Source organism: Musa acuminata, chromosome BXJ3-6 (assembly GCF_036884655.1).
Source record: "Musa acuminata AAA Group cultivar baxijiao chromosome BXJ3-6, Cavendish_Baxijiao_AAA, whole genome shotgun sequence".
Classification (NCBI taxonomy): Eukaryota; Viridiplantae; Streptophyta; class Magnoliopsida; order Zingiberales; family Musaceae; genus Musa; species Musa acuminata.
In genome coordinates this window covers 4,700,666-4,724,637 of record NC_088354.1, presented here as the reverse complement: position 1 = coordinate 4,724,637, position 23,972 = coordinate 4,700,666, and the positions used below count along the sequence as shown (strand labels likewise).

Here is a 23,972-nt window from a genome sequence, read left to right as displayed (position 1 = left end):
TCTATGATGGTCGATGAGGTGGCATCGCAAGGTGGGCAGGGATAATTGTAATTAGAGGACGGGGCTTACGACTACAATGAGAGAGCAAGGATGTTATACCAAGGAAAGAATTTAGAAAAATAAAGAAGAGAAAAGGGAGTGTGTGATTAAAATAGGAAGAAGAGAAAGAAAAAAGAATATCGAGGAATCACCATTGTCATTCACTGTGTACCGAGGAATCATTATTTGTCGATAGAGAGAGAAAAAAGATCAATGAAGATAAAATCAAACAATCACCATGCCGTCACCTGCAATAAGAAATTGGGTGCACACGATGCGTGAGACCATGAGAGGTAATTGTTACTATCGAGCGAGAAGAAGTTTCATTTGATTCAATTGAACCAAATGATTCTTAATTGAATCATAAGACAATCAAAATTCACCTAGTTTAATTTTAATAATGAAAGTTTAACACATCTTGCATTTTAATAAATCAAGTATGACTACGAGTAGTAGCGGGGAATACTCTACTCGTCCTCATCTCCTATTTGTATTAGAAATATAAAATGTCTTTCATCCTTATTTATTTTTTCTTGATCATCCTCATTAATTAGAAGCATATTCCCACGGATACACATATTGACAAGTATAATTGGCATCCCTAATAAAAATAATAAAAAAACTTTTAATAAAACAAATTAGAATCGACAATAGTATTTTTTTGCCTTGTAACTATTTTCTTAAAAAAACACTTCAAAATAAAAAAATATTATGAACATGCCTCCAATATATTAAAAGCTTTTATAACCAAATTCAAGAGCTCTATGCCTCCTAAGTTAGATTAAACTAATGGCGATATAAACCATCATCGTTGTTTGTACCGAAGCATAAACATCGTATCTGTATAAAAGAAAAGCTAAATGATCTCCAATTTGGCAAGAGTTGCATGATAGTACGGAAGAAAACTCAACCTATGCACCTTTAGATTTGAGTAGTTAATGTAGGTGGTTTGCTCATCTAACCCCGAACCTTTCGTTAGTTGGCCCTTCCTCCTTGAATGCACTCACACGATTGCATGACCAACAAATGTCTCCAATCTTCTATGAAAATGACCATTTATTTTACTCTCTTATGTGTCAATCAATTAATTATTTTGGTCAACCCTTCTACCTTCAACCATATTGCATGACCCCTCATTCCTTATTGATGACCCATTATATTTATGAGATACTGAGTGATTCTTTCATCGCATAATTATCGAGTCTCATCAATAGCTACATTGTCCTTTTTTTTCCTCTTCATTTATCTCATTTCTTATATTATTTGCTCTTCATTCGTCGTCCATCGTTATTAAAATTATTTTTTATATCATTTTTATGATAAAATCGATAATGTTAGGATAAATAATATTAGATATTTTATTTTCATAATAATAAAAATTTTAATATAAATTTTTAAATTAAAAATAGAATGTTGAAGAAGTATAACTATATTTGATAATATAATTAATTTGTCAATCCACAGTCAAAATTTTTGAAGACAAATGCATAATGTTGTAGATTTATCACAAGCAATTCGTTTGCACACCGCAATCAATCGTTTTGGTTAGCTGCTCTCCTACCTTCAACCACATTCCCCTCTCATTGATGACTCGTCCTATCGATGAGAGGCGCATGCGATCGCATGCACGTAAATGAACGGTGGAGGGAGAGGGAATCTTCAATCCAACGGTTCTTGTGAACCGTAAGCGGCGAGGAGGAATCGAAGTACGCCTCTTCCGACCCAAACTGCGCTCATTAAAGCCGGCCAACGCTCTCGGATCAAGTCGAGATCCGTCGGCATAAATGGTGCAGATGAGCCGTCGTCTCTGATTGTGATCCGCGAGGGCCGTCCGCTTCTTCTCCTCGTTTGGCCGCGCTGAGTTGGGCGCATTCCGAGGTCGGGAAGGATGAAGGTAACGGTTGTTTCGCGCAGCGGGAGGGAGGTCGTCAAGGGCGGGATTGAGCTCCACGATGAGGTACCTTTTCTCCTTCTCCATTGTTTCTTTCTTCTCGAGAGAAAAGATTGGCTTTTGGTGCTTCCGGAGAGGGTTTGTCTCAAGAATCCGGTGAAAGATTCGTTTTCCAGTAGTTCAGTCGTTGTTTTGTGTTGCTCATCTTTCGTTGAGTCTATGAAGCATGTCGATCTGTGCGTTACCGATCGATTTAAAGCAAAAAAGGTTTCTTTCTCGATGTGTTTTCAGGCCACTGTGAGCGATCTACAGGAAGCTATCCATGCCCGAAGTAAGTTTCTTGGAAACCCTTCTTAGGTGACTCGAGATATTTCTCTCTTTCTTTTCCGTGTTCTGAGTGATTCATGTAGCAGATTAACCATGAGATACGCCTGTTGAAACAACAATATGGAGCCTTATTAGATTAAATATCTTGTATCACTATGTTCCAGTATATCTTTTCAGGTCTAATTTTTTGTAGATGTAATTGAGGATTTAGTCTATTTTACCTACTGATTATTAATATTGTGGATCTATGTTAATGTTCTTTTATGATTCTCATATCTTATGCTCTTCTGGTTGAATATTATGTCATCCAGATGGTTCTCCTGATTCATTCAGTGAGTTGACTTCTCTTTGGGAAAACAAAAGCACAGTGCTTTTACCTCCTTATGGAAACTTGGAATTCATTACTAACATGAATTTGGAAATAATGCTTCAATAAAAGCTACATGTTTATGTAACATCCGGTTTATATGGAAATATATGGCATTCAACAAATAGTCCATTTAAAAATGATTATATAGTCTTCTCGGATTCGAGAGTTAATTCTTACAGATTATTGGATATGCTGCAGAATTGCTACCTTGTGGTCCATTTCTTTTGCTTCATATTTTCACATGCCTGATTTCTGTACTCTGGCCGTATCGATCCCTTGCAGAAAGATGTATCCAAATATTGTAATTTATTTTTGATTGTCGATCATCATCATTGGTTAACTTTTGGTATTATTATCATCATCATCATCATTACTTCAGCACAAGCTTCCTATGGAAACAAACCAGTGATGTAGATATAGTTGTTATATTACAGTTATCCCATAGTTCTAAGCTTGGCAAGATGAGACAAATTGATCTGTAAGTCTTTTCTTATATTTTCAAAATCATGCAGTTATTTTAACGCGACCAGTCTGTCTTATTCATCGGTTCAATTATACTTTTAATTCTTATATTGAGTCATGTATGCTTTCTCCAATTCTTGGGCTATTTTACTAACGTTAATCATTTAATTGTCACCCTCTCAAATTGCAGCCAAAAAGTACTATCCTTCAAGACAGCGACTTACCTTGCCAATGCAAGCTGGGATCCAGGGAAAACCAATTGTCCTTAGTCCAAAGAAAAAGCTTGTAGACTATTGTGATGGGAATGTCAAGAATCTGACTGTGGTCTTCAAGGATTTAGGAGTGCAGGTCTTATACAGAACACTTTTCTTCTGGGAGTACTTGGGTCCTTTGGTTATCTACCCGATCTTCTACTATTTTCCAATATACAAGTACTTCAGCTATGAGGGTGAACGTGTTGTTTACCCAGTCCAGACATATGCTATGTATTACTGGTGTCTTCATTACTCCAAGCGTATCATGGAGACTTTCTTCGTTCACAGATTCAGCCATGCAACTTCACCTCTCTCCAATGTCTTCAGGAACTGTGCCTATTATTGGACTTTTGGTGCATACATTGCGTACTATGTGAATCACCCCCTGTATACACCTGTCAATGATCTGCAAATGAAGATTGGTTTTGGATTTGGGTTGATATGCCAGGTTTCAAACTTTTACTGCCATATATTGTTGAGGAACCTCAGAAACCCCAATGGTAATGGTGGTTATCAGATTCCTCATGGGTTTTTGTTCAACATAGTGACTTGTGCAAACTACACAACGGAGATCTATCAATGGCTTGGTTTCAATATTGCAACCCAAACAATAGCAGGTTACGTGTTCCTTGTGGTGGCTGCTCTCATTATGACTAACTGGGCCCTCGCGAAACACCGTCGGCTCAAGAAGGTAAACCAATAGAACTTTCTTGGTTGTGCAGGGATCTCTTATCACTGTCTTGATGCCTGAGATTTGAATCATTACTATATGCCACAACATGATACATGACTTGTTCATTGTAACAATTGTATATTCTGGTCAAAATTGTTCAACATAGAAATTAGTTTGGCATGTCTGTTTCATTGCATTTAGTTCTCACACCTACTCTTTTTTGCAGTTATTTGATGGAAAAGAAGGACGACCAAGGTATCCACGGCGCTGGGTGATACTTCCTCCATTCATCTAACTAACAGCTGCTTAGTCGGTACTTGCTTCTGGAGTTTGGAACTTAAAAAGCATCAACATGATATGGGGGTTTGGAACAACAATCGATTACTGAACTATGTATTTGCAATGTATCACTGAAATGTCTTCTTGAGCAAGATCTCTAGTTGTTTGATTTCTTGATGAACAAACATTAGACTTTATGAACTGTCTTTTAACTTACTGATGCACTGTTTCATGCAAGGAAACAATTTTAAGAGGTATTATGGTTTTTTCTGTTCTGTTCTTGCTATATACATGCAAGGCAACGAGAGCTTCTCTGGTTATGAAACCTGATAGCTTCCATGTTGGTACTGCAATTTGTGAAAGCTAGATGAACATGATAAATTAGAGCCAAGTCACTGCAATAAATTATCCTAAAGGGGCCATGATCTCCCTTAGTGCAACTGAAGATGCCAATAAGGAGATTCATGATGATATATATGATCCTTGTTTTACCCATCACATCAGGGTCTAAATTATATCTGATGCTGAATTGTATGTAAAACAGTGCTATGAATACAAGCATGGTGATAAAAGCAAAATGGTCATGATGATTTAGAAAATAAACCCAAGAAAACAACTTGATATAATATTTTAGATTACAAACATTAGTTTGTCACATACATACCATTTTGGTTACAACTAATACAACAACAAGAACGGCAACAATGCATACCGGTCCATTGGATGGGCTTCCGAGGACAAGTAACATGCTGCACCATCAAACCAGAAAGCAGCGTTAGACATCAAAGTAGATTGTCGATCTTCCGAGGAGCAACTCTATTGTTGCCTACGATCAGCTAAGCTCTATTGTTACTTCCAATTTAACTAAAGTTACAAGTTCTTTGATCTGGATTCTAGTCGATAAGGTTAACATCACGCGAAAATTTCTCTGGCTGTCCTTCTGAACATGTCATGCACCTAGAAAATTTACAATAGTTAAGCTGCAAGTCACTAATTCTCATCAATACTATATGAAAAGGGAAACGGCATGCATATATCTATATATCTATTTTATAGCTCATGACCAAATAAGCATCTCATTGTTTTATGAGACGCTTGTGGTTTTATGGAAGAATAGGCAAAATATTGGCATTGAGAAAGCGTGGTGATGTGTTTAAAATAGACCGATGGGCACTAGAAAGCTTGATGATCTACCTGCTTTGAAGACAGGCCTATCTTCTCCAGGTCAGACAACTGTAACCATTCAAAATACTGTTTTAGCAATCAACGAAAGTCAAATGCATAAATCTAACTTGAATTGTTTAATAACAACTTACTGATTTCATTGGATTGGGTGTTTCTTCTCGCAGCTCAAGTATGTATTCTGCTCTTTTTTGACCAATACCCTGGTTAAGGAAAGTAAAAGTCAACTATGGATAAAAAAAATTTGTTGTTTGTGAGATTTTTAATAATGGGTTTTGCATGCTACCTTTAATTGCAGTAGCTCCTCTCTGAAAGCAAAATTGAGTGAAAGTTAGTCATTTCGCAGTTTTGAATGAGAAACAGCACTCAACATAAAATTGAACTTCACTTCCATTTGCATTTATTTTTTGTGCTAAGGAAAAGTCTGAAACTTTGAAACAGTTCAAAACGATTCTCACTATTGAATAGTTTGAGTCATCAAAAAAGGCATATCATTATCTGAGTTAATCTTAGAACTATGGTAGATGCCCCTTCCATAGAGACTGTAAGGCAAAAATTCTCTTAGCAAATACTTATGTTTTGTGACATAAACAACATCAGAATAAAAGTTCCAGCCTAAAGTATTAAATCAACATCTTTGTTGAAACTAAAATGCCCATCCATGATCTTCATGGATCTGCATATTAGCATGTCCTTTTTCAGCAAGCTATGTTCCAAGTTTCTCATTACCCATTTCTATTGCTGAGAATAACTGAGATTACATGTGTATCTGACATCTATCTTGCAGCCTGTTCCATTTAGGTATGGCATGTTTTTGTTTCATATTTTCATCAATATTTGTCTTTGTTCCAATTGAAGTTGTCGTGTACAAGAAAAACAAGCAAAAAATTAGATGAAAAATGAAAATAATGAAGAACAATGTTCAAGAACACATACAAAAACATCAATGATAAAACCGTAAAACTGTTCATGATGCATAAAAGAAGAGCAGCACTTCAGTTGATATAAATCCCATATAAAGAATTTATCGAGTAGCATTACAAATTTTATATGTCATTCAAAGATCAGATTTCTCAGCATGTGACCATTTTATGAAATCAACAAAAAGGAAGATGTGAACCAACCTTAAATAGACTTTTAAACACAGAACAGTGAACTCGAACTATCCAGTTTAAGATCATGAGTATCTTTTAAGCTTGATATCAGACACTTTCAGTTTTGTTTTTCTTAATTTTGATCTGGTCTTATATTTTAGTAGCTGATATCTGTAACATTGAAAATAAATAGACTTCAAAATGTTCTCACTTGATCTCCACCACACTATTAATCCACATGATTAATTACATCTCAGTGGCCTATCAGTTAAATTTCTGTGGTGCAACTGGCACTGACAATCTAGTGACATGTAATTAATCCACACTATTAACTACATCTCAGTAGCATGTCAGATCAATTTCTGTGGTTTCCTATTATAATTTACTTAATGATTTAAGTTATGTAGTACTATGGTTCAACCTAACCATATTATTACGGATTTAATTAGATTTGCCTAAATCGTACGATATCCTTGGGTGTCTATTCACAAAGAGTTAAGACAAGTTAGAGAAAGCGTTTAACTTGGGATCCCATAACTAAACATTTTAGTAAATACTTGATAGGCAATACAAATTACAAATATAGAACTTGCAAGCTTTGAACGGTCATGCAACAAAAAGTCCAAGGAGGTCTACACAGCCAAAAATCCTCGTGACCCTCTCACCCACCATTCCATGGGTCAGCCCTCCGTTGAGTTTGATCTCTACATCAGCTCTAAGTATGTCTTCGTTTAGTGTCATCTTGGGTTACTCCCCCACTTGATATCAATGCATCTATCAATGCATTACCTCTTGCGAGAACATGCGATGACTCCTCGTTGCTCACTTGGTCCATTAAATTTTATGGAATTCGATCTTGAGATACTCCCTCAACATGTGCGATCCATTGCATACAAGTCATCTCTCTCTAGAGAACCTAGACTTATCCCTCCTAGATATTTGTCTCATTAGAGCAACTTTCCTCTTCGTATCCTTCTTTCTAGAAGTTTTAGAGACTACCATCCCCTTGGACTACTTCTCCTTACTGAATAAACTGTGCACAATTCCATCACCACGAATACACTTGTTAAATTGTGACTCTTCACCAATACAACCCCTACTGCATCTCTCAAATCCTAGTAATATGCTACACTTCAATCTCCTATAGGCATATCTTTCTTATGCCTAAAAGAAAATTTTCATGCTCCATGACATCGAGTTTCAGTCGTCTTGGGATGACCATGAATAGTCTGTCTCCAAATACAAGCCATTGAATGAGTTTTGAATTCTTTGAGTTAATAAGTCCCCTGCCTTCGCAAACTTTGCACAATTTTTTCGTACTAAACAACTCATCCCTCCTTACATGATTTCATCCTTTACTAAATGCTTCCGCTTGCATTGAGCACTATCAATTTTGGTTCCTAACATCGAGCCGTAACTCAAAATCAACCATCCCAACCTTTATACACTACGTGTTCTACCCAACTAGCTTGTCCACATGATACCTCTCGCGTGAAGGGTTAGTCATTCTTTTTAGATGCTCGCTCCTCAAATGGTCATATGTGTTAGCTGCCCTCAACGCAGCCATGCTAAGTCTTCCACGTTTTTATACCAAATGTTCCTGAGTATTCTTGTCCTACTCTGATACCATATGTCACGAATTTAATTGGATTTACTCAAGTCGTATGACACCCTTGCGTATCCATCCACAAAGGGTTAGAGGAAGTGTTTAACTCGGGATCCCACAAGCAGATATTTCAGCAAACACTTGATAAATAATGTAAATTATAAATATAGAATTTGCAAACTCCAAACAGTCATAATAAAGGGTTTAAGGAGGCCTGTCGTGATTAAAAGTCCCCACAAGTACCTACGTAACATTGCTACAGAATAAAGCAACGAACTAATCCTAGACATTATCCTAAAGACTCATCCAATCATATGTCACCTAGGTAGCTCTAAGGTGCTAAATTGGCTGACACTCACTTTGCAAGGCTAGAAAACCTCAAAATAGTTGTCTAGATGATATGTTTTTGGATTGTTTTATCTTTGTACGATGAATGCGCACAATCTACGTTTATAGGACTAAAACAACAAAAAAAACTAACGAAAAATAGGATTGTCAAACATGTTATAATCCCTCTACATATTATGTAAAGCATGAATAAAACCAAAAGATATTGACATATATAAATATTACATCAAATACCTTGTATACTAATTTGTTCATGTCAATATGTCACTCGATTCACTCTATAGAAACAGTAAATATACAAATTGACATCCTTATTTGGTATGCCATTAGATTTTCTTTTTGATAAACCATTCGATGATTCATTGATATAAAGTCATAATTAAAAATGATTAAGCAACATACATAAAGAAATCAGAAGATCGTAGTATTTCTGAGGTCAAAAGCAAAACTTACTTGCTAGCAATATTCAAGAATGTTAAATACTCTTGAACAAGAGTCTCCTGCACATCATTGTGAGTTAGTCAGTATTGTAATCCATATCCACTTGTCAATACGTGTGATCTGTGGTAACACTAACCTTCAAGTTTGAGCTGGATACTTTGAATTTATCAAGTGGAGTGTCATTCATTCTGAAATCATCCTTGCTATAATTTGTGTTAGGAGTTTTTGGATCTAATAAAATAAGATTCTTGCAGTAATCTGACAACTTGCTAATTGAAGTCGTATTTGAAGACAATGGTGAGAGAACTTTTCTTAAAGAGTTATGAACTTCTTTAATCCTTTCAGTGGCTGCCGGTGATCCCATGCAGTCCGTAGGAATGAGGAGCACATTCTCTTTGTTAAAGGGTGTGTCTGAATGAACATGAGATAAGGAGGTTATAAACTTTCTGGCTGAAGACCTTGCCTTGATATTCCATAATCCAAAATTTAAATAAATAAAAATTAGTAGTACCTAGTAAATTTGATGTCTTCAAGGAATTGATTTCAGCAACATAGTGATCAGATCTGGTTTTGTCACAGACCGGCAGAACCTATAAGAGATAATTTGATTTAAAACTAGCATGTCTTTGTTGCTTTCTTAGAAATAGTATGTTCCGAAGTCACCTTAGTTCTACCTGAATGCTGATATCTTGAGAAGTCATGTATGGTCCAGGTGCCCCATGCTAAAGAAACACAAAAATGTTTGAGTGAACAATCATCATCAAAATGTTTAATGTGAATGAAAATCTTAAATTCATTATTCCTCAGAAATTCAACATGGCAGACATCCAATCTTGAAAATTACTAAAATTTTACACCGATTAGTACGAGAGCCAAACCTGAGAGAGGTTTAACTGAATCTTGTTTGACAAAGTTTGCTCGTAGTCTTGACATGCCTCTTCCTTGAAAATGATTGCAGAGTCATCCTGCCTAATATCACACCAGGCTAGTATATCTTCTTCACATGGATGTAGATTCTGATTCAAGAAACTCAAACCTTATATTTAAAGTCCAAAAACTGTTGCAAAATGCATCATTCTGCAGTGAACAGACTTACTTCACTTAGAAGTAATTGATCCTTGGAAGTAGTATCACTCGATGTTATTGATTCCTAAAAACGAAATGAAACAAAAGATCATACACCTGCTAACTTCTTAGCATAGTGGTCATCAAGTATGGGTCAACAGATAACTGGAATTTACCTGCATACTAGTTGAAGCTGGAGCCTCCGAATCAAATAGTCTTCTGCTGACACATGCCATAAAGGAATGAAGCAACCTATAGCTAAAAGCAAAGGAAAGAATCCACAAAAACCGTGCATTTTAAAGCAACACGAGAAAACTAACCTCCCCTTGGTTTTTGAGACATCTTTTGCAGAAGAACATATTGATCCTTCTTTCTTTGAATGGATTGTGGAGGACGGGGGTTTGGACACAAATGTCCGACAAGGTCCTAGCATCCTCTGAACACTCTTTGTCTTTCCCTTCGAATCAAGCCAAGCTCGTAGCTTCGCCTCCATGTCAACTTTCACCTTTGGAGTCTCTTTCTTGCTTGCCAGACCAACATAATTCACGACTTTTCTACTTCGAGCAGCCAAACTAACTGTGTGGACAGCCTCTTGGTATGAGGCAGGATTCTGCATCGAACTTTCAGTAAGTTTTACGGAAACAACAATTGCTATCTACATATTATCATGACAAGAAGAATGATTCCTACAAGACATGCTATCATCAAAGCACGACTCGTCCCTCCCAGCGAATCCTGCAGTATCCGGGTCAATTTGCTCTCTCGGTACGGAATCCGTGGCTGGTTGTTGTTGAGAGCATAAATTACATTCGACAAGGCGAACAAGGACTGATTGATCTTCGCGCTCTCCTGGAGGCGGATTCCCTCGTTACAGGTTCTCCTATTATCTTCGTTACCTGCGAACACACAAACAGGTGGGCACAAATAGGCACTTTCCAGTCACACCGAGAAGCCAAACAGGAAAAGTTTGACCTTTGACGACGGATCTGACCTGCCAAGTCTATGAGATTTAGCTTCCCTTTGACGGCACCATTCGTGACAGCGATCGCAAGCACTGCGTGGCTCCTACTCGAGACATCGTTGAGGCCCGTCCGTGCAACCTTTCTCCTCTGAACACCGGTGTCGAACACTTCATGGAACTCATCCATCGAGCGTATCTGAGCCTGAGATCACCGAATAGAAAGAAAGTTAAAAGTATCTATGAGCTGAAAAGAGGTTGAGAAGATTCCTAATTGGTGACGATATGATACCCAGGAGAGTCCCTTGAGCCGGACTCTTCCGTCCTTATCATCCATAGCGATGATCTCCTTCGCCTTTGGCTCCAACAAGTCATAACATCGGTCCATGTAGATCTCGAAGAACGATATCTCCACGGAACAGTCCTCCGTGTTCTCGCATGAGGACAAGACGGCCGAAATCGCTAATGTAATCATCCCTGGTTCGCCCTCTGCGCCCTGCTTCAGGAATCGATTCGGCATGATATCTTGCTACTACTACTACAAAACAGAACAAAAAAAGGAATAAAGAACCAGCGATCGTTGCGCTGCTGCCTCGCCTGCATCGTGTAGGTCTTCCCGCTCCCGGTGGCACCGTAGGCGAAGACCGTCGCGTTCAACCCTCGGAGGACACCCGGGATCACGGCGCTGACCTCCTGCTGGAAGATCTGGCCGACGCGATCGCCTTGGCCGAAGAAGGAGTCCAACTTGTAGCATTCGCTCCGGCTGTGAAGATTCCAGTGTCACCATCAAGAGACGAAGCTGTCGAGGAGGTCGAGAAATCACGAAGACCCACGCACCTGGTCCATTGATCTTTCAGGTGCACGGTGACTTCCTCGCCGACGCCGCGATCGGAATCGAGGAGGTTAACGCAGGGGATCGAGCGCTCGCCGTTGGAGTCGATCTCCGAAGGTAGAAAGGGGCGCACCCGCAGCACCACCCTCACGGGGGACGGGATCGAAGAGGCGAGATGCTTCGCGGAGGAGTTCGACGCTTCGTTAGCCATGAGAAGGGTTCGAATCGAGCTTTGCGTCGGTTTGCAGAATATGGATCGAATCGAGCGGGGAAGTTTTAAGTTGGGAGCCCCTAAGCATCAGCACTCGTGGGGCTATCGTACAGGTGTAGTAAAGTGGTGAATTCTGTTCGACAAGGTTCATGAAATCCCACGACCGTTAGGTCGGTTTTCGGTTTGAATTAAAGCTGCGGAGCGGTTTAAATTTGAAAAGACGCGCCCGACGCCAGCCGAGTCGGTTCAATTTTGGTTCAGGGGTAGTTTCAACGGTGGATCGAAGAGGAGCATGCAAATCCAACGGTATTCATGAATCACAAACGAAGGGCCGCGTTTCTGCATGCAGTTGTGACTTCAACATGCGAGGTAAATTTAGTAGAATTAAATATCCATAAGTCAAAATAAATTTATATAAATATAGTAGAATAAAGAAGATTTTATATTAAAAAGAAGTTAACAAAAAAAAAAAGACCAAAGAAGCTTTTATAATAAAAAAAAGAAAAATTAGTAGAATAACTATTTATATAAATTTAAAATAAAGAATTTTGATCGACTTTCTTAGTTGTTCTCCCAGAATCATAATCCATTTCTGTTCGCGTGAGTAAAATTATCTGTGCATCTAAAACAATGACAATGAATGGTATTAGAGATCTGGTCCTCGTCGTCCATCTTAATATCATGAAGAGACTTGAGCTTCAAGATTCACTCGATATCATCAATTACAAAAATGACAGTACATGAGCTGCTCTCTAGCTAAAAGCACTCGACGACATCATTACAGATGATGCAGTAACTTATACAGAGCCCACAACCTTACTTCAACTTCATTCATGAAGCAAGACTTTGACTTGTGATGGCCAGATGAAGACTCCAAACGTCGTCGAATCTGCTTCTGAGCTTGCTTGAGTTACATATACTTGCAAGTCCCGTAGCCTGTCGAGCATCAGGAAGAATGGTTATGTTGTAGCATTTAATGAGATGTGATCCTTAAGGGTTTTGGATGCGTCTTACTGGGATCAGTGGTGGTGATGATGGCGCTGCCGGAGAAGTCGCAGTCGAACTCGTGCTGCCCGGCCGCCTTGTAGAAGGCGTTCATGGCGTATGCGGCATGGGAGTGCAGGGAGTTGGGCGAGAAGCACGCCCCGCCGTCCTGGATCGGTTTGCAGTCCACCTTCCCGCTGCTGCACACGTAGTTTATGTTCGCCTGAAGAGCCGCGTCACCGGCGTCGCTCTTCGGCACGCACCACTTGTTTCCCATTCCTCTTCCCGCCCTCCCCCTCCCCCTCCCTCTCCCCCTCTTCCTATGGCTCCTCCCCGCCTCTCCCCCTGGCCCCGTCTGCATCACCCCCGAGTCGTATAGTGGCGTGAGGTCGGGCTTAAACAACCCAAAGTTCCGCTCGGCCAGTGGCCCGGGCTTCAAGTCCTCGTTGAACAGCGCGAAGATGTACGTCTCGATTGTCCGGTTCGGCATCAGCGGGGTCCCACGCCCGGAGTTCACGTGCTTTATCAGGTTCCCGTTGTAGGCCAGGGCGTCCGCCGGGCTTACCCCGAACTGGTTGTTGTCCGCCACCGTGGGCCAACCCGTCTCCCCCACCGCGATCGCCACATCGCCGTAGCCCAGCTTCTCCATGGCCGAGTGCACCGCGTCCAGCTGCGCGTCGAACATGTTCGTGTACGTGATTCCCGTCACCCGGTCGCGCTTTCCCCTGTTGGGCCTGAACTGCGTGTAGGCGAGCGACGCGGGGTTGTAGTTGAAGTAGGGGTAGGGGTTCACCATGAAGGGAGTCCGCGTCTTGCGGTGGAAGGCCAGCATCGGGGCAAAGACCGACCGGTCGTAGCCTCTGATGAACCTGCCGGACGACGGTGGGTCAGAGGAAGACAGGATCCCCATGGAGTGCGGCGTGCTGACCCGGATCCTGTGGAAACCGGCCGCGGAGAGGGCGCCAGAGAGCGACACCATCGCGGGGACGAGGCGTTCCATGAGGCCAGCGTCTCCGGTATTGAGGATCTCGTTTCCGACGAGGACGAGGGTGATGCGTGTGGCGGGGACGAACGGGGCGGCGGCTACCCAGGCGTCGGCCGCCTCGCGAGAGCTGGCGAAGGAGGGGATTTCGCCGTTGGGGGCGGTGATGGTGACAGAGATGGGGGTGCCAGCGAATGCGCGGATGATGTCGGGGTTGGCGTCGTAAAGCTTGATGCGGTCGATGATGGTGTGGTCCTTGAGGAAGGCGGCGACCTGGGGCGGCGGGGGAAGGTTGTCGGCGATGGTGCCGTAGTTCACGCCTATGGAGAGCCCGGAGACAGCGGATGCGGAGGAGAACAGGATGAGGACGAAGAGGATGAGGATGTCAGCATAGAGTTTGCAAGGTTGCTGAGGCGGTGGCGCCATCGGAGGGCGGGATGGCAGGGCCATAAGAAGGTGGTGGTGGCGAGAGTTCATGTCTTTTTAAGCACGGTGAATATGATAAATCCACTCCCGTTTTATATTAATGTGCTCCTTTCGAAGGAGAGGAAGAGAAGCGGAAGAAACTGATGGCCATCTAAGTGTCAAACTAAAATCTGGCGTTTGTATATCTAATTTCCCTACGTTTAATGCGGTCCTCGTAAGAACGTTGACCGATTTTGACGCAAAATCGAATCCAATATTATCCTCGTTTATGTGGAATGCAAATCATACATAGAGAAGTCCCCCCTATATATAGCATAATTAACATATTGTTTTTATCTTGTCTATAATTACTTAGTTTCTCATCACTTTTTTGACCTAACAAAATTATAGATAGCAATACATAAAGTGGATTGTAATAGTTTTACAGGTGGTGCCGTCAAATACTGAAGTAATTATTTTTTTCATTTGAATAGGAAAGATTAATATAGGCAAAATCTTTTTAAAACTATTATAATAGTTGTACTATTATAGTCATAACAATAATTATACTTGTTTTAATGTCTTAAAACTGTACCAAATATCAACGGGAAGACTTCTAACTTTGGAGATATATATATATATATAATTATTCATTTAATCAATGTTTGGGTTAGTTTTGTAAATTATTATTTTGTAGCTGCATCAATCTCGCTGTATCTAATCCAATCTAACCACAGACAACAAACCCAATGCATGCCAATTGAGCTCCCAAATTTTTTGACACCGAATCCAAAGCAAGCACTGTTCCGCGTCCCTCTCACCAAATCCGACGGCCTCTACAAACCCGCGAAGGATCCGACGGGCCCCAACCGCCACCCGATCCCCTCCACAAAATAGCGTGAGAGCGAAGGAGAGTGCCGTCTGACGTTCAAACTTTGCGCTCGCCAACGGTAACGACTCCGTCCGTCAGCTTCCGTTACCTAAACTCCTATCCATTCAAGGCCACACCTAACGGCACCGTCACCGCGTTGATTACCCTTTCCTCCCCCACCCTCCCTTCCCTTTCGGTTCAGCGAGCGAGGCTTCGGTGTCGAAAGCCCTCGCGAGTCGGGAATCCCTCGACTCGAAGGTTTCGAATTCGATCTCTAGCTCTTCTCCCGCTCACGCTGTAGCGGACTCCATTGTTTTGGCGATTTTGTCCGCTTGATCTCCTCTCGCACCGCTTTGGATTGTTCTTTTGCTGTGGTTTCGTTGATCTTTCCCGGTCTTGTTCTCCTTTTGTCGGTTCCAGACTCTAGCATTTGATTCGATTTCTGCTGATGCCGATGGTGCTGGATTGAGCGGGGTCTGCTGTTGCTTCATGTTGGGGACTTGGCCACCGGAACCATTGGTGATGTGGTTTTTTATATGATTTTGGGTTTATAGAGGATTCTTTGGGTTTAGTCTAATATATGATGGCTTGTTCGCGCAGAGATGAAGATACAGCAGAGTTGTGTTGAGAACAAGCAATCAGCTGTAGCCTCAATCTCATCCCTGTCGGAGGGAAGGTTTGGTTTGTCTAGGGTGTCGCCTGCCGTTTCTAGTCCACCGACATCTTTGCCGTCGAGGAGGTACTTCTCGACTCTTGGTGAATTTGATCTAGGGGACTTGTATAGTGCTACGTGTCTTCATGTATGTATCTCTTGTTTCCGTTAAAATTGGGTTCTCTCCTGGGTGAAAGATAGTTTCTTTGTACGTTCCATAGGTAATGCAGATAGAGTTAATTTAGGTCAATTAGTCATTTTAGTTTTGGTTCCTATTTTTGTAATATATTTTGTGAATTATAATAGTTCCTATAGGGTTTGAAATAGCAATGCATCTGCATTTCAGAAAGACGCAGGAAGAAATTATCTTTACGGTAATTCAGTTGAAATAGAACTTCTTTATTTTATAATATGCATTTTCATAATAACTACTTACATACTATGGTTGGAACATTTCTTCTGGATCACAAGTCATTGTGATTTCAGAGCTGGATGTGTGCGTCATTCAAGCTGGGTGAAGTTTATCTAATTCCGAGGAGCATAATCAACTGTGTTAGCAGGGTGCATCTGCTAGTGATTTCCATAGTTTATTGTGATGAAAATGTCTCTTGAAGAAATAAGAATGTTTGAGGTAAAAAAACCTTCAAATGGAAAATGTTTCTAGAAGAAAAAAAGCATTATTTTGTGATGTAATTTTCAGAGGTAATTTGTAATTACTATTTTGTTTGAGTAGTGCAGAAGATGAATTTTGAACAGTCAATTGATACATATCCAATGGTGAGTAGATTGTGTTTTTATGCAGGCCCTGGATTTTGCTCACCTTTCTAGATTTCATTCTTGTTTTACATATCTTTCTTTTGTTGGGAAATTGCAATTCTCTTTTGAGGTTTTTTTTTATTTTGATGATTTAATCTTCAATAAGGATATTTGTATCAAATCATCATTTTGAAAACTATGTTTACTAACTTATTTCTAACATTTTTATTTTATGTTATATTTAGGAGAACTAGTGGTCCTACAAGGCGAGCTAAGAGTGGTTGGACACCGCAGGATGTAAGTGGCTTATCATTATTCATGAGTTCTACCATATCTTTGTTTAAGAATCACAGGCTAGTTAGAATTTCAATTAAATATATTTGAATTGTCATCTGATTCAGGCCTACCAATTTGCCATCTTTACTAAGTTTGACTAAAATATGCTATTCTGCAAGGCTCTAGAATTACCAAGTATTCGATTTTGTTTCAAGCCCAAATGGGTGCTAAAACTGGTTCATGATGTCAACCTGTTGACATTTCTATGGCATTCGAACTCATATTAACCTGAGAAGCATGGAGACTAAATTTGTATATGGGTATATAGATAAAGAAGAATTTTTTAATGAGTCTCAATGAGTCACATATCATTATGTAAATCTAATATTGTGACATAAGCAGATATAAACCTTTAGAATAAAACATGACCCAGTGTTGTTTCATCTATATGCTGAATTTTTAAAATATCAGAAAAAGCTTTGATTAGTGTTTGAATTTTGGACATGGGTCCAATATAATTTGTAAAGGGGAAGAAAAAGTTCCAAGTAACATTTATATATTTTTTTCAATTGGTATAATAGTGTCTGGCTTTAGAGGAATATGCCTATTTTTCTATCTCCTTTATTTTTTAGAACATTGGAAGGAAAATCTGACCAGAAAGTAATCAATTTAAGAGGAAATGTCCTTATATCTCCAGAATTGCAAAAGGTTCTGCGGTGCTTGAGTTCTATTAATTGTGCCTCCACCTTTATTGCCTTTGGATTAGGCCTTTTAAATTAAAGCTCGATGCTTTTGTGCTATAATTAATCTAAAGAACATGTGAATGGATGTTTTCTCATATTTTCATGCTATTTATATATAGTTCCGAATTTCTGATAACTTTTATTTAATTTGGATAGGATGAGACATTACGGAAAGCTGTTGAAGCTTACAAAGGAAGATGTTGGAAGAAAATAGGTATGGTGGTGCCATGATATTTCTTGTTTGTAATTAACGACCCATAAACCAATATGGTCATTATTAGTTTCTTCTCTCCATACAATATATATATACATATATATACAAATATATATATATATATGTATATGTATATATATATGTATATGTATATATAAATGTATATATATATATATACATATATATATGTATATGTATATATAAATGTATATATATATATACATATATATATGTATATATATATATACATATATATATATATATATATACATATATATATATATATATATATACATACACATATACATTGTTAACATCTTTAAATCCCTTCAGTATGTGTATGTATGTATGTATGTATGTATGTAATTGTGAAAGGTTAATATCTTTTAAGTATACAATGAAAACCCAAGGTGTTGGACAGCAAAATTGGAAGGCAACTATATCCTGAAGGGATCATAAAATAGTTGGATGCTTATGAGTAATTTGGTGGGCATTAGAAGTGTTATAATCATGTTGCCATCAGATTCTACAAATCAAGTGTTCTGTTGCAAGTTTCAATTAATGATGTGGCTGCTTGCAGAAGTAGGGCTAGATTGGTGCCAAAAATTTCTCTAGCAGAGTGACCACTCTGATGGACAAATTAGGACAGTGATGATCTAATGGTGAGCTGACACATGCTATTGTGGTGCACACTTGTTAGTGGGCCTAAACCTCGTTCACATGAGACTGCAGTTGTTAACATGGGTTGTAGATGGAGGTCACCAGGACCCTACATGATATCCTAATAGATTTGACATGGATTCTGCAGACTACATCCCATCAAAGAAGCATTACAAGTCTTTGAATGGAGCTTTGTGGAGTTTGGCATAAAAAGAACATTATAAGATGAAACTTTCTGAACATTCTGAATATGAGAAAACTAGATGCCTAGTGTAAATTCTATAGGTGCAACTAGAAACTAGTAAACAACACTGATGATGAATATCCAACTTCAAAATGAAAACACGGCTCTGCAGGGCCTTTGCTGCTTTATCACAACATAAAGGAAATACCAGCATGAATACATTTGCTGTTCAGATATAGGGATTTTTGCGTAAGGCTCCCCACCTTATTTGTTCTAACCAGGCCCCTCTTCAACAGGAATAAGAGAACCAGCCATTAGACCAGGGCCTGGTTGGTTAAAATACGCCAGAAAATCAAAGCGATTCCTCTGTATGAAATATTTGTCATTTTCCATTTTAGATTTTTTTTTTTATTTCAGGTGCTTGCACATACTAAAACATGACGTGATTTCTCCTATACTGGTGTCTTTATGTTTTGTGCTAGATCGTCTTGCATGGTGCCCCAAGTTATTATTTTGTAGTGTAGTTGTTGCAATAACCTTTGAAGTTCAAATTATGAACACAAAAAAATTTAGGACCCCTGATAACAATCTGCAAGTTTTCAAGAATTTACTTTCAATCCTGTAGTACTGATGTTATATGTTATATGTGAGATTTATGCTGTTGATTTCTACCTGTCCAGCTGAATCTTTTCCTGATAGAACGGAAGTTCAATGTCTTCATCGGTGGCAAAAAGTTCTCAATCCTGAACTTATTAAAGGTCCATGGAGCCCAGAGGTTTAGCTCTAACTTTATTTATAAGTTTGGTGTGTCTTTAGAACATTAATACTTCAAGACACTTATATGTTCCCTCATGATTACAGGAAGATGAGAAACTCACAAGTCTTGTAGCAAAGTATGGGCCAAAAAAATGGTCTGTCATTGCAAACTCTCTTCCTGGTCGAATTGGGAAGCAATGTCGGGAGAGGTAAGTTCAGATCGTTTACTCTGTGATTACTGAAAAAGCATTCCCAATAATTAGTTTTGAGTTATACAGAATAATACTTTGTTATTCTTTTCCCTTTAGACTTTCTGTATATCATCATATATAGAAAGTTGATAACAGTTCAATCCTTGCTGGTTTTTTAAAGTCCCCATGGAACCCCTAAGGAGATCCTTTCTATAAATTTAAAAAGTTTTTTTGCTTTTCAAGTCAGGGGACAAATAAATAATAGTACACCTGGAAATTAGATTTGCTGGAACTTACCCGATTTTTCCTAGGATAAAAAGCCAGGTGAACCAATCTTTCCTGTCTTCTATATAGAAGAATAAGAAAAAGTTTTCAGGGAAGGACCTTTTGTTTGTCCTGCCTTTTCCTAGTATAAACTATTGTTTGCCAATTTACCACTGTGGAAAATGAAGGAAAAATTGTACTCGTTAAATACACTTATCATGTCAGTCAAGTCTATCTGCAGATTTGGTACGAAATGCTATCCACGGAGGAGAATGCGTTCGTCAATGTTTTTTGCACTCTTAACTTCTTTTAATTCATATTTTGTATGATGGATAATCAGCTTTGGGAAACCAACTCTTAGGAAGCTGTAATATGATGTTTGGTCATCTTTGTACAGATACAATGCAATTGGTTTCAAGAATCTACTTATGTCATATGATTTAATGTAAATGTAAAATTTGAGTTGAATGCTTGCTTCAATTATGGTTTGACAAGCTTTTTCTTTTTTTTCCTGAAGTTCCATGTTCACTGTCAGTTATCTTTATTAAAGAATCAACACCACGGCAAGTCCCTTACATTTCTGAAAATAAAATTATATGATTAATGGACTTTATGCTTTTGATTCCTATTACCTGCCACCTATAAGTTCTTTAGGATGTACAGCGAGAACTTAATCTATAAATTCTAGCATTTCATGATAAGTGTTCAGTATTATGCTTGATAAAACAGAACTTATGGTATTTAACATCCTTCTAAAAGAACATCTTTTAACCTCTTTTAGGTGGCATAATCATTTAAATCCTACGATAAATAAAGATGCTTGGACTGAAGAGGAAGAACTTGCCCTCTTGAATGCCCATCATATACGTGGTAATAAATGGGCAGAAATTGCAAAGGTCTTACCTGGAAGGTATTTGATTCTCATCTGACATGTTTATGTTTAACGCAATAGAATCAGTTTCATTAATATTAATATTTAAATAATTCAGGAATTGCTTTTCTTTTCTTGATAATGCTTTGTGTTGTTTATAAAGTACCATAATATTGTTCTCTATTTGAGTTATCAAATATAGAGTATTATGAGGGTAGATTGTCATGCGAGTCCTTTTGTGCCATCTATCATGCACATAAGATATCAGTAGAGCACAAAGGATGGCAGCATAGTTTCATGTGTCACATGCGAGTTTGTGAGTGCCAATAGACATTGTCTATGGATCATATTTTGTATTGGAAAAAATTGATGTTTCACGGCATAGGAGCATATGTTGGTTCCCTTCTGGCATGATACAATCCCATGCCATATCGGTTGTCATTGCCCCATTCCTGGTTGCCTGTAACTAATGTTGACCTAACTATTAACACCTTTGACACTAAGTAGTGTCGTGTGTGCCTAGACCTTACTAGCATGGTAACTTTCGATCCATGTTGACATGTTGAATTAACTTAAATTAATCTTATTCTCTCAACTTCTTGCAAAATGTCGTCAAGTTTAACTGATTACTGTGTAATGCTAATCCTATTGTTCTCATATCTTTTTCTCAAATTAAATAGTTCTTTTAATATATTTGTGGTATCTCATCCATGTTAGGCTTTTTTCTATAGGCATATTTGTTTCTATTTCTAGACACTGGATAATTTGAATAAATTTAATTAGCAATCTTATACAGCTAGTATTACATATCATGCAATACTGCCTCTCTTTCAGGAGAACCTTGTTAATGTCTGGCTTTCATTTGCTAGCACTTCAAGGTTTGTTGTAATTTTCTGATCATTATCTTTGTGGCTAGGACTCACAACTCAATTAAGAATCACTGGAATTGTTCCTTAAAGAAAAAGTTAGATTTCTTTTTGGAAACTGGTAAGCTTCCAAAAGTTGTAAAACCTAAGATGCTTAATGGCTCAAAGGAAATAGTTGGATCAGCCAGTTCCACGTATTCTGGTCTGCCTACTGGACTATGTAGATTGGAAGATCAAAAAAATTGGTTGGAACTGTCAACAGTTCAAGAATATAATGCTGAAGCTGTTAATAATTCTACTGTTGAAAGCAGTATGCTCACTCCGCTATCTGATATCTGCACTATATCTGATTTGGGAACAGAGTCGGCAGAATGTAGTAACACAGGTGAGAATGATCAATTGAATGATACATCTGCACCATCATTGCACCCGGCAGCTCCTAGTCTCCTTGGTGCTCTCTTTTGTAAGCCACCTCTGCCAGAAGATGTTTGCCATTCCAAAGATTCTGCTCTCTTCACCTCATATGACTCTACACAACAATCACACTGCTCGGTGATTGTGAAACAGTCCAACGGTTATCTGACTCCTCCCTCTGTAACCAGTAATAATGGAGTTTTCTGTGTTAAATCCATATTAAAAAATGCAGCTAGAAGTTACCCACACACTCCCTCTATCTTCATGAGGACAAAAAGGAATGCAGAAGCATCCCTTGCTTCTGATAGTACTTCACAGAAAAGTAGGGCAAAATTTCTGGACAGTTCTGATAATGTGGAGACAACCAACACCTCAGTGTCAAAATTCAGTACGAGTCCTTGTAGTAGAGGGGCCATATTATTCAATGGGAAGAACTTCAATGTTTCTCCTCCATACAGGTTGAGGTCCAAAAGAACTGCAATTATCAAATCTGTTGAGAAGCAGCTTGATTTTGCATTTGAGGAAACTAATTGTGATGGTAATGCGGCTAATGCCAATCCCCTTAAAATGGCTGTGGACAGCAGTTCTATTTTTAAATCCAGAAATGTCCTTCCAATCATATAGGAGAGGACTCATGGAGGCTTTGTCAAGTGCAAGGACAGAAAATGTAGAGATGGCCATGAGCTGATGCACAAGTTGTAAGTACTTTTTGGAACCTTGCTTTGTTTTGATTGATGCATATTTTGATCAACACATATACCTCCCTATTGAGATTAGAGATTGCATCTTCAATGTATAATTCTGTTTGTTTACTTTAACCTGTTACTGAATTTTCAGTTTTACATTTTATATTATACTGTACTGGAAGCGTTCATAAATTGATTATGGATATTTCTATTCGGTAAACAACAATCTCCAATTTTACCGGTCTGTGTTAATGAGATCCTCTTCAACCATCCATAGCGACCTCCTTGTCTGCATCCATTTTACAACTCAATTGAAGATTTCTGCTAAACGGTAAGTATGATCTGATTATTTGCTGATAACAAACTAGCCACTGACTCTTCTTGTTCCTTTTGCTAGTGTAGGTAAGAGTCTTATCTGGCCTTGGAAGGTTGAAGATTTTATCTGTTTTTTCCGCTGTTTGATACAGAATGAAGTCTGAGTAAAAGATTTGGCAGATTGGTGATCTCTCTCATCTGGCCTTGGAAGGTTGAAGATTTTATCTGTTTTTTCTTCTGTTTGATACAGAGGGGGAAGCCTGAGTAGAAGATTTGGTAGATTGGTGATCTCTCTCTCCTTATAATTCTTAATAATTGGTTGGAATGCCAGAGAAACCTGTTGTGTTTCTCATCACAAAGTGTGCAGATGATGCCCCTTCTTTATGACCTTGCACCAAAATTTATGAAGATGCTGACACATCCAAAACACCTAATTAATTGTACATATAAACTCCTTCCGGTCTCTGAAAATGGTCTGAAAATTTTGGGTGTGCCAGAAAATGCTTTTATGGAAACTTGATCAAATGCATGATTGTATAGAAAATGTTCGAACACAAAAAAAGAGTATTTTCTGAAAATATGATGCACTTCATGACCCTTTTATGGTAAATTATAGATAGAATCTGATAGTAATATAAACCTCTCTAACTATAATGTTCAAACATGGGGGAATCAATTTGAGATGTGATATCTTCAACAATGTTGTCAACTCCTTTTTGGTATATGATCTCTTTGGCATAACATTAAAGAGGGATGTTTGAATTTAGCACATAATTAAATGAACGATAATACTCGGAGAGTTTAGATCGTCGCCTCGAATCTTCATCTTTGATTTTCACTAGCATTTCTA

At 38.7% G+C, this 23,972-nt stretch overlaps 4 protein-coding genes across 17 annotated transcripts; 2 read left to right on the top strand and 2 right to left on the bottom strand.

Moving 5' to 3' along the window:
• Window positions 1–1,778: 1,778 nt before the first annotated feature.
• LOC135641846 (very-long-chain enoyl-CoA reductase-like) lies at window positions 1,779–4,565 on the top strand. Of its 2 annotated transcripts, none has more exons than XM_065157609.1 (4): window positions 1,779–1,996; window positions 2,198–2,261; window positions 3,280–4,034; window positions 4,243–4,565. In XM_065157609.1, the coding sequence occupies exons 1-4, from the start codon at window positions 1,928–1,930 to the stop codon at window positions 4,309–4,311; spliced, it is 957 nt and encodes a 318-aa protein (XP_065013681.1). In that variant the 5' UTR covers window positions 1,779–1,927; the 3' UTR covers window positions 4,312–4,565. The 2 variants fall into 2 exon arrangements, with proteins under 2 accessions (XP_065013681.1, XP_065013682.1); XM_065157610.1 differs by having other exon boundaries at window positions 1,783–1,996; window positions 2,222–2,261.
• Window positions 4,566–4,879: 314 nt separating this feature from the next.
• Window positions 4,880–12,131, bottom strand: LOC103986999 (kinesin-like protein KIN-10C). Its single transcript, XM_018827069.2, has 17 exons — window positions 11,827–12,131; window positions 11,587–11,752; window positions 11,282–11,485; window positions 11,023–11,194; window positions 10,722–10,927; window positions 10,352–10,641; window positions 10,208–10,250; window positions 10,063–10,116; window positions 9,845–9,982; window positions 9,641–9,688; window positions 9,478–9,556; window positions 9,103–9,377; window positions 8,979–9,025; window positions 5,764–5,785; window positions 5,612–5,680; window positions 5,490–5,528; window positions 4,880–5,252 (listed from the first exon to the last, which is right to left on the bottom strand). The coding sequence occupies exons 1-17, from the start codon at window positions 12,030–12,032 to the stop codon at window positions 5,208–5,210; spliced, it is 2,103 nt and encodes a 700-aa protein (XP_018682614.2). The 5' UTR covers window positions 12,033–12,131; the 3' UTR covers window positions 4,880–5,207.
• An 874-nt stretch (window positions 12,132–13,005) lies between these two features.
• On the bottom strand, window positions 13,006–14,424 carry LOC135640740 (glucan endo-1,3-beta-glucosidase-like). Its single transcript, XM_065155453.1, has one exon. It carries the CDS (start codon window positions 14,422–14,424, stop codon window positions 13,006–13,008), a length of 1,419 nt encoding a protein of 472 aa, XP_065011525.1.
• Window positions 14,425–15,446: 1,022 nt separating this feature from the next.
• LOC135640241 (transcription factor MYB3R-2-like) lies at window positions 15,447–23,565 on the top strand. 13 transcript variants are annotated; one of them, XR_010497221.1, is made up of 11 exons: window positions 15,447–15,793; window positions 15,875–16,013; window positions 16,928–16,979; window positions 17,858–17,915; window positions 19,440–19,534; window positions 19,621–19,724; window positions 20,752–20,880; window positions 21,758–22,659; window positions 22,746–22,819; window positions 22,959–23,138; window positions 23,205–23,565. XR_010497221.1 is itself a non-coding variant. In XM_065154506.1 (10 exons), exons 2-9 carry the CDS (start codon window positions 15,877–15,879, stop codon window positions 22,790–22,792), a joined length of 1,524 nt encoding a protein of 507 aa, XP_065010578.1. In that variant the 5' UTR covers window positions 15,447–15,793; window positions 15,875–15,876; the 3' UTR covers window positions 22,793–22,819; window positions 23,275–23,565. The 13 variants fall into 13 exon arrangements, 4 of the variants coding, with proteins under 4 accessions (XP_065010578.1, XP_065010577.1, XP_065010576.1 ...); XR_010497220.1 differs by having other exon boundaries at window positions 22,746–23,138; XR_010497216.1 differs by having other exon boundaries at window positions 21,758–22,819.
• Window positions 23,566–23,972: the final 407 nt, after the last annotated feature.